Genomic DNA, 9,754 nt, shown 5'->3' with positions numbered 1-9,754 from the left:
TCTCTCTGTATCTCTCTCTGTATCTCTATGTGTCTCTCTGTCTCTCTCTCTCTCTCTCTCTCTGTATCTCTCTCTGTATCTCTCTCTGTATCTCTCTCTGTCTCTCTCTGTCTCTCTCTCTCTCTAGATCTCTCTCTGTATCTCTCTCTGTCTCTAGATCTCTCTCTGTATCTCTCTCTGTATCTCTCTCTGTCTCTGTATCTCTCTCTGTATCTCTCTCTGTATCTCTCTCTGTATCTCTATGTGTCTCTCTGTCTCTCTCTGTCTCTCTCTGTCTCTGTATCTCTCTCTGTATCTCTCTCTGTATCTCTCTCTGTATCTCTCTCTCTCTCTCTGTCTCTGTATCTCTCTCTGTCTCTATCTCTCTCTGTATCTCTCTCTGTCTCTCTCTGTCTCTGTATCTCTCTCTGTATCTCTCTCTCTCTCTCTCTGTATCTCTCTCTGTCTCTGTATCTCTCTCTCTCTCTCTCTCTGTCTCTGTCTATATCTGTCTATATCTCTCTCTGTATCTCTTTCTGTATCTCTCTCTGTATCTCTATGTGTCTCTCTGTCTCTCTCTCTCTCTCTGTATCTCTCTCTGTATCTCTCTCTCTGTCTCTGTATCTCTCTCTGTCTCTGTATCTCTCTCTCTCTCTCTGTCTCTGTATCTCTCTCTGTATCTCTCTCTCTGTCTCTGTATCTCTCTCTGTATCTCTCTCTGTCTCTGTATCTCTCTCTGTATCTATCTCTCTCTCTGTATCTCTCTCTGTATCTCTCTCTGTCTCTCTCTGTCTCTGTATCTCTCTGTATCTCTCTCTCTCTCTCTGTCTCTCTCTGTCTCTCTCTCTGTCTCTCTCTGTCTCTGTATCTCTCTCTGTATCTCTCTCTGTATCTCTCTGTCTCTGTATCTCTCTCTGTATCTCTCTCTGTATCTCTCTCTGTCTCTGTATCTCTCTCTGTATCTCTCTCTGTATCTCTCTCTCTCTCTCTATGTATCTCTATGTGTCTCTCTGTCTCTCTCTGTCTCTGTATCTCTCTCTGTATCTCTCTCTGTATCTCTCTCTGTATCTCTCTCTGTATCTCTCTCTCTCTCTGTCTCTGTATCTCTCTCTGTATCTCTCTCTTTATCTCTCTGTCTCTGTATCTCTCTCTCTCTCTGTATCTCTCTCTGTCTCTGTATCTCTCTCTGTATCTCTCTCTGTATCTCTCTCTGTCTCTCTCTGTCTCTGTATCTCTCTCTGTATCTCTTTCTGTATCTCTCTCTGTATCTCTATGTGTCTCTCTGTCTCTCTCTGTCTCTCTCTCTCTCTGTATCTCTCTCTGTATCTCTCTCTGTATCTCTCTCTCTGTCTCTGTATCTCTCTCTGTATCTCTCTCTGTATCTCTCTCTGTCTCTGTATCTCTCTCTGTATCTATCTCTCTCTGTATCTCTCTCTGTATCTCTCTCTGTCTCTCTCTCTCTGTATCTCTCTCTGTATCTCTCTCTGTCTGTCTCTGTCTCTTTCTCTGTCTCTCTCTGTCTCTGTATCTCTCTCTGTATCTCTCTCTGTATCTCTCTCTGTCTCTGTATCTCTCTCTGTATCTCTCTCTCTCTCTCTGTATCTCTATGTGTCTCTCTGTCTCTCTCTGTCTCTCTCTGTCTCTGTATCTCTCTCTGTATCTCTCTCTGTATCTCTCTCTGTATCTCTCTCTCTCTCTCTGTCTCTGTATCTCTCTCTGTATCTCTCTCTCTCTCTCTGTCTCTGTATCTCTCTCTGTATCTCTCTCTGTATCTCTCTCTTTATCTCTCTCCTCCCTTTCTCTTCTTCTTCCTCTGTTTCCTCTCCACTGAACTTTGGCAGGATGACGTGAGGCATGGAACCACCCATATCGCTCTCCCCCTCTCCATTTTCAAACAGACAAGCTATATCGATTTCACCCTACTCCAACTACTACTTACACTTAAAAGACATGCTCCGTAACTTTTGGTGACAACTAAGCATTTTTAAACCTCCCGCTTTGGGATGGATGAGCAAAATTACTGTGGCTTCTTCCTTGCTGAACGGCCTTTCAGGTTATGTCGATATAGGACTCGATTTACTGTGGATATAGATACTTTTGTACCTGTTTCCTCCAGTATCTTCACAAGGTCCTTTGCTGTTGTTCAGGGATAGATTTTCACTTTTCACACCAAAGTACGTTCATCTCTAGGAGACAGAATGCGTCTCCTTCCTGAGCGGAATGACGACTGTGTGGTCCCATGGTGTTTATACTTGCGTACTATTGTTTGTTCAGAGGAACGTGGTACCTTCAGGTGTTTGGAAATTGCTCCGAAGGATGAACCAGACTTGTAGAAGTCTTGGCTGATTTATTTAGATTTTCCTATGATGTCAAGCAATGAGGCACCGAGTTTGAAGGTAGGCCTTGAAATACATCCACAGGTACACCTCCAATTGATTCAAATGATATCAATAAGCCTATCAGAAGCTTCTAAATCCATGACATAATTTCCTGGAATTTTCCAAGCTGTTTAAAGGCACAGTCAACTTAGTGTATGTAAACTTCTGACCCACTGGAATTGTGATACAGTAAATTAAGTGAAATAATCTGTCTGTAAACAATTGTTGGAAAAATGACCTGTGTCATGCACGAAGTAGGTGTCCTAACGAACTTGCCAAAATTATAGTTTGCCAAAATTATAGTTTGCTAATTAACTGTAGTTGAAATTGAAATTAGTGGAGTGGTTGAAAAACAAGGCTGTGACTCTCAGGGGGAGATGGTATATGCAAAAAAACACATAGGACAGATATCAGGACCCACAAAATGATTATAATACAAAGCAGCAGGAAACAGGATACGACCCGACACCTGATATCTCTGTTTGTTTGTCCGACCGACCGGCACGACACACAGTGGGTGAATCAATGAGATCAGAGGGAGAGTCTCTCTCTGTCTCGCTCTCTCTCTGGTTCTCTCTCTCTGGTTCTCTCTCTCACAGTGGGTGAATCAATGAGATCAGAGGGAGAGTTATTCTTGTTCTCGTGACAGATTCGTTTTTGACACACACTCAGAACAGAGTCTCTCTCTGTCTCGCTCTCTCTCTCTCTCTCTCTCTGTTTCTCTCTCTCTGGTTCTCTCTCTCACACAGTTTATCTATCTCTGTCTCTCTCTGTCTCTCTCTGTTTCTCTTTCTCTGTTTCTCTCTGTTTCTCTCTCTCTGGTTCTCTCTCTCACACAGTTTATCTATCTCTCTCTCTCTCTGTTTCTCTCTCTCTGGTTCTCTCTCTCACACAGTTTATCTATCTCTGTCTCAATTCAATTCAAAGGCTTTATTGGCATGGGAAACATGTGTTAACATTGCCAAAGCAAGTGAGGTAGATAATATATAAAGTGAAATAAACAATAAAATTGAACAGTAAACATTACACATACAGAAGTTTCAAAACAATAAAGACATTACAAATGTCGTATTATATATATATACAGTGTTTTAACAATATACAAATGGTTAAAGGACACAAGATAAAATAAATAAGCATAAATATGGGTTGTATTTACAATGGTGTGTGTTATTCACTGGTTGCCCTTTTCTCGTGGCAACAGGTCACAAATCTTGCTGCTGTGATGGCACACTGTGGAATTTCACCCAGTAGATATGGGAGTTTATCAAAATTGGATTTGTTTTCGAATTATTTGTGGGTCTGTGTAATCTGAGGGAAATATGTCTCTCTAATATGGTCATACATTGGGCAGGAGGTTAGGAAGTGCAGCTCAGTTTCCTCTCTCTCCCTCTGTCTCTCTCTGTTTCTCTTTCTCTCTCTGTTTCTCTCAATTCAATTCAATTCAATTCAAGGGGCTTTATTGGCATGGGAAACATGTGTTAACATTGCCAAAGCCAGTGAGGTAGATAATATACAAAAGTGAAATAAACAATACAAATTAACAGTAAACATTACACATACAGAAGTTTCAAAACAATAAAGACATTACAAATGTCATATTATGTCTATATACAGTGTTTTAACAATGTACAAATTGTCTCTCTCTCTCTCTGTCTCTCTCGCTCTCTCTCTCTCTTTCAAATGACCACCACAGAGAGAGAAAGAGAGAGAGAGAGAGAGAGAGAGAGAGAGAGAAAGAGAGAGAGAGAGAAAGAGAGAGAGAGAGAGAGCGAGAGAGACAGAGAGACCAATGAGAAGAGGAGACACTAATATAATATGATGTTGTCCGTATAATAGACCAATGAGAAGAGAAGACACTATGTTGTCCATATAATAGACCAATGAGAAGAGGAGACACTATGCTGTCCATATAATAGACCAATGAGAAGAGGAGACACTATGCTGTCCATATAATAGACCAATGAGAAGAGGAGACACTATGCTGTCCATATAATAGACCAATGAGAAGAGGAGACACTATGTTGTCCATATAATAGACCAATGAGAAGAGGAGACACTATGTTGTCCATATAATAGACCAATGAGAAGAGGAGACACTATGTTGTCCATATAATAGACCAATGAGAAGAGGAGACACTATGCTGTCCATATAATAGACCAATGAGAAGAGGAGACACTATGTTGTCCATATAATAGACCAATGAGAAGAGGAGACACTATGTTGTCCATATAATAGACCAATGAGAAGAGGAGACACTATCCATAAATAGACCAATGAGAAGAGGAGACACTATGTTGTCCATATAATAGACCAATGAGAAGAGGAGACACTATGTTGTCCATATAATAGACCAATGAGAAGAGGAAACACTAATATATATGACATCCATCTAAAAATTAGTTGCACTGACCCAACAATGATAAAGAGTGAATATGCACAGGATATGGCCGATGCTCTCGGCTGGTGCCAATATAATAGACTATCACTCACCAGGAAATGGCCGGCTGGTGCCAATATAATAGACTATCACTCACCAGGAAATGGCCGGCTGGTGCCAATATAATAGACTATCACTCACCAGGAAATGGCCGGCTGGTGCCAATATAATAGACTATCACTCACCAGGAAATGGCCGGCTGGTGCCAATATAATAGACTATCACTCACCAGGATATGGCCGGCTGGTGCCAATATAATAGACTATCACTCACCAGGATATGGCCGGCTGGTGCCAATATAATAGACTATCACTCACCAGGATATGGGCCGGCTGGTGCCAATATAATAGACTATCACTCACCAGGAAATGGCCGGCTGGTGCCAATATAATAGACTATCACTCACCAGGATATGGCTGGCTGGTGCCAATATAATAGACTATCACTCACCAGGATATGGCCGGCTGGTGCCAATATAATAGACTATCACTCACCAGGATATGGCCGGCTGGTGCCAATATAATAGACTATCACTCACCAGGATATGGCCGGCTGGTGCCAATATAATAGACTATCACTCACCAGGAAATGGCCGGCTGGTGCCAATAAGTGCCTATTGTTAGGTTAGATTACTCGTTGGACATTACTGCATTGTCGGAACTAGAAGGACAAGCATTTCGCTACACTCGCATTAACATCTGCTCTAACCACTAGGCTACCTGCTCTAACCACGAGGCTACCTGCTCTAACCACGAGGCTACCTGCTCTAACCACGAGGCTACCTGCTCTAACCACGAGGCTACCTGCTCTAACCACTAGGCTACCTGCTCTACCCATTGGGCTAGCTGCTCTACCTGCTCATTCTTAAATGGAATACGTTTGAAACCACCAAGACTCTTCCTAGAGCTGGCCGCCCAGCCAAACTGCGCAATTGGGGGAGAAGGGCCTTGGTCAGGGAGGTGACCAAGAACCCGATGGTCACTCAAACAGAGCTCCAGAGTTCCTCTGTGTTGATGGGAGAACCTTCCAGAAGGACAACCATCTCTGCAGCACTACACCAATCAGGCCTTTATGGTAGAGTGGCCAGATGGAAGCCACTCCTCAGTAAAAGGCGCATGACAGCCCGCTTGGAGGCACCTAAAGGACTCTCAGAACATGAGAAACAAGATTCTCTGGTCTGATAAGATTGAGCTCTTTGGCCTGAATGCCAAGCATCACGTCTGGAGGAAACCTGGCACCATCCCTATGGTGAAGCATGGTGGTGGCAGCATTATACTGTGGGGAGCTTCATCAGCGGCAGGGACTGGGAGTCTAGTCAGGATAGAGGGAAAGATGAAGAGAGATCCTTGATGAAAACCTTCAGAGCGCTCAGGACCTCAGACTGGGGCAAAGGTTCACCTTCCAACAGGACAACGGCGCTAAACAACACACACATCCAAGACATTGCAGGAGTGGCTTCTGGAGAAGTCTCTGAATGTCCTCTGAGTGACTTGAACCTGATCGAACATCTCTGGAGAGACCTGACAATAGCTGTGCAGCGACGCTCCCCATCCAACCTGACAGAGCTTGAGCGGATCTGCAGTGGTCTAAGGCACTGTATCTCAGTGCAAGAGGCGTCACTACAGTCCTTGGTTCAAATCCAGGCTGTATCACATCTGGCCGTAATTGGGAGTCGCGGCGACCAATTGGCCCAGCGTCGTCTCGGTTTGGCCGGGGTAGACCGTCATTGTAAAATAGAATTTGTTCTTAACTGACTTGCCTAGTTAAATAAAGGTTAAATAAAAAAATGTCAATCATTATTTTATAAATCCTTAGCCCGTCTATGAAGTTGTAGAAGGACCATTGTTCTGTACAGGTGCATTTCTTCACTAAAAGGATCGTCTGAAGACTGAATACAGAAATACTGGACATTTTCCACTCTTATTATGGTGGTCATTTGACAAAACTACAATCATGGTCTTGAATTAGACTCCCATTTTTCTGGTCTCGGTCTTGACTTTGACCCCTTGTCCCCTTGTTCTCGGTCTCACCTCCCTCCGGTCTCCGGTCTTGACTTGGTCTCACCTCCCCTCTGGTCTCGATCTTGACTCTGTCTCACCTCCCTCCGGTCTCCGGTCTTGACTTGGTCTCACCTCCCTCTGGTCTTGATCTTGACTCTGTCTCACCTCCTCCGGTCTCCGGTCTTGACTCGGTCTCACCTCCTCCGGTCTTGACTCGGTCTCACCTCCCCTCCGGTCTTGACTCGGTCTCACCTCCCCTCCGGTCTTGTTCTTGACTCGGTCTCACCTCCCCTCCGGTCTTGTTCTTGACTCGGTCTCACCTCCCCTCCGGTCTCCGGGTCTTGACTCGGTCTCACCTCCCTCCGGTCTCCGGTCTTGACTCGGTCTCACCTCCTCCGGTCTTGTTCTTGACTCAGTCTCACCTCCTCCGGTCTCCGGTCTTGTTCTTGACTCAGTCTCACCTCCTCCGGTCTCCGGTCTTGTTCTTGACTCGGTCTCACCTCCCCTCCGGTCTTGTTCTTGACTCAGTCTCACCTCCCCTCCGGTCTCCGGTCTTGACTCGGTCTCACCTCCCCTCCGGTCTCCGGTCTTGACTCGGTCTCACCTCCCCTCCGGTCTCCGGTCTTGACTCGGTCTCACCTCCCTCCGGTCTTGACTCGGTCTCACCTCCCCTCCGGTCTTGACTCGGTCTCACCTCCCCTCCGGTCTTGTTCTTGACTCAGTCTCACCTCCCCTCCGGTCTTGGTCTTGACTCGGACTCGATTTGCTCTGGTCTTTGTCTTGAATTGGTCTCGCTTTAAGTGGTCTTGAACACAACACTGGCTAGCGCAGTAGCTAACTATCGTTAGCGCAATGACTGGACGTCTATCAGTATCTAGTAGCGTTACGCTAGTTAGCATTGGCTCACGGAACATTAAACTTCAAACTGGACACCGAACAGTGGTGTGGTGTGTATCAAAATTTGATGCTCAGATTTCAGAAATATCAGACTCTGCTGTGCTGTGTGTTGGTTTATATGAGAAGTGACTGATTGGGAAAATGCATCATATAGCCAGATTTCTGTATATTGAAAGTTACATGTCTTAAAAACTTGATGGCCGACATGCTAAACATTTCGGGAATATGTCAACAATGGAGCAATGAAACAAATACCAAAATATTGATTTTATACACCTGTCAGCAACTGGTACGGTTGAAATAGCCAAATACTCATTTGAAGGGGTGTCCACAAACTTTGTGTATATAGTGTATTTTCCACCAACAAAAATATTGTATTTTCAGCTAGTATACAAAACCTGAAAATAAAAAAGACACAAATACGAAAAGTAGGGTAATCAAAGAAATAGCGCACATAGAACCGATCTACCTCATATTGGACTTGCTTTCAACGACAGTTACATACCTATAACTATATTTCTTTGTTAATTTGGTTGCACGTTCGAGCTTCGAACCAAACGAATTATAGTCTACTGCCTATTTCATGAACTGAAGTTTTGCAGAGAGAGAGAGAGAGAGAGAGGGGAGACAGAGGGAGAGAGAGAGAGAGAAAAGAGAGACAGAGACAGAGAGAGAGAGAGAGAGAGAGAGAGAGAGAGAGAGAGAGAGAGGAGACAGAGGGAGAGAGAGAGAGAAAAAAGAGAGACAGAGACAGAGAGAGAGAGAGAGAGAGAGAGAGAGAGAGAGAGAGAGAGAGAGAGAGGGAGACAGAGGGAGAGAGAGAGAGAAAAAGAGAGACAGAGACAGAGAGAGAGAGAGAAAGAGAGAGAGAGGAGGGGAATCTGATATTGTATGGCACCCACATTTCACAAGTTAGAACTCTCTTATTGATCATTCACCGTAAATAGGATAGGAATACGTTTCGGCCTATATATATTGCCCATAGACTACCACATGCTGTAATAGCCTATTGATATTGATCGCATGGTCGCATGACATTTACGAATGTTTTTTTACAAAAAGACAATGGAAGAATGTAAAAAGAAAAGTCAAAAGATAAAAGATATTACAACCAACCTTGCATTGGTGCAGTCATTGTAGAGCGCCTCGAATTCTCGCCTGGAGATGAGTTTACAGCGGTTTACTCCCGGTTGAATAGCGCCAAGTCCTCGCAGGACACGTACCTGCTCCACCGTACACACAACCGGACATATATCCAGGCGTTTCAGCTTGGTGTAAACGGTATGAAGCCCGCCGACAAGGTGTTTTAGGAAGAGATCGAAAACTTGGGGTAGACAAATCAACTCGTCCTGTCCTCCGACGCTGAAAGAGGCAACTTTTATTCCGTGTACATCCACCATTCTGCACTCACTGGTTGTGGTCGCAGTGGTGGTGGAAATGACTCGATCTCCAGGCACCGGGGTGTTGTTGAATCCCAAGCCGCAGGATGGGACTCCTGAGCCCGATAGGAAGGGGTTGAGAAGTCCCGTGGTGGTGAGCCGCAGGGATGGGGAGTCTTGATGAGGGCTGGTGGTTGTGGGGGTGTAAAACGGATCGGAGCAGATTATTACCCCAGAGGAAGGTTCTCCTTGGTCGGGTGAGAGGACAGGAGGGGATGCAGAGACTGGCATGGTGGTAGTCATGGTCACTTTCACTTTTTTTACCCTCACTCCCACGAGCGCTTATTCTTCTCTCGCTCTCCTCTCCCTCTTTATTCTCTCTTTCTTTCACTTATTCTTCTCTCTCGGTTTCCTACGCGCTCCCTCTAGTTGGAGAACAGACAGTATGTGATCTATCCGTCCTGTCGGTGAGCGAATCGTTTCTCCCTTCTGATCTTTGTGCCAGCCCTCTGCTCATTTATTTTGATTGACAGCTCTCCGCACCAATCAAAAGAGACTACTGGTGAGATCGAGGTATTTCAATGGCGCTCTGAAAGACACATCTCAATTTCCTAGTCACAGAGGCGGGGCTATAGGCTAACTGACAGTTTTCTCATGCGCGACGCGCACACACGGATCAA

General features: G+C 44.8%; 1 protein-coding gene across 2 annotated transcripts in view; it reads right to left on the bottom strand.

Moving 5' to 3' along the window:
• LOC121847403 (dachshund homolog 2-like) overlaps nt 1-9,551 on the bottom strand; it is a 74,368-nt gene extending 64,817 nt beyond the window's left edge. For both annotated transcript variants that reach the window (XM_042328076.1, XM_042328077.1), the window contains exon 1: nt 8,812-9,551. In XM_042328076.1, coding sequence (XP_042184010.1) covers nt 8,812-9,377 — 566 coding nt within the window. In that variant the 5' untranslated portion in view covers nt 9,378-9,551. The remainder of the gene's footprint in view (nt 1-8,811) is intronic.
• Between the last annotated feature and the right edge of the window lie 203 nt (nt 9,552-9,754).

This window comes from Oncorhynchus tshawytscha, linkage group LG10, assembly GCF_018296145.1.
Source record: "Oncorhynchus tshawytscha isolate Ot180627B linkage group LG10, Otsh_v2.0, whole genome shotgun sequence".
NCBI classification, from domain to species: domain Eukaryota; kingdom Metazoa; phylum Chordata; class Actinopteri; order Salmoniformes; family Salmonidae; genus Oncorhynchus; species Oncorhynchus tshawytscha.
This window is presented reverse-complemented; position numbering and strand designations above follow the sequence as displayed.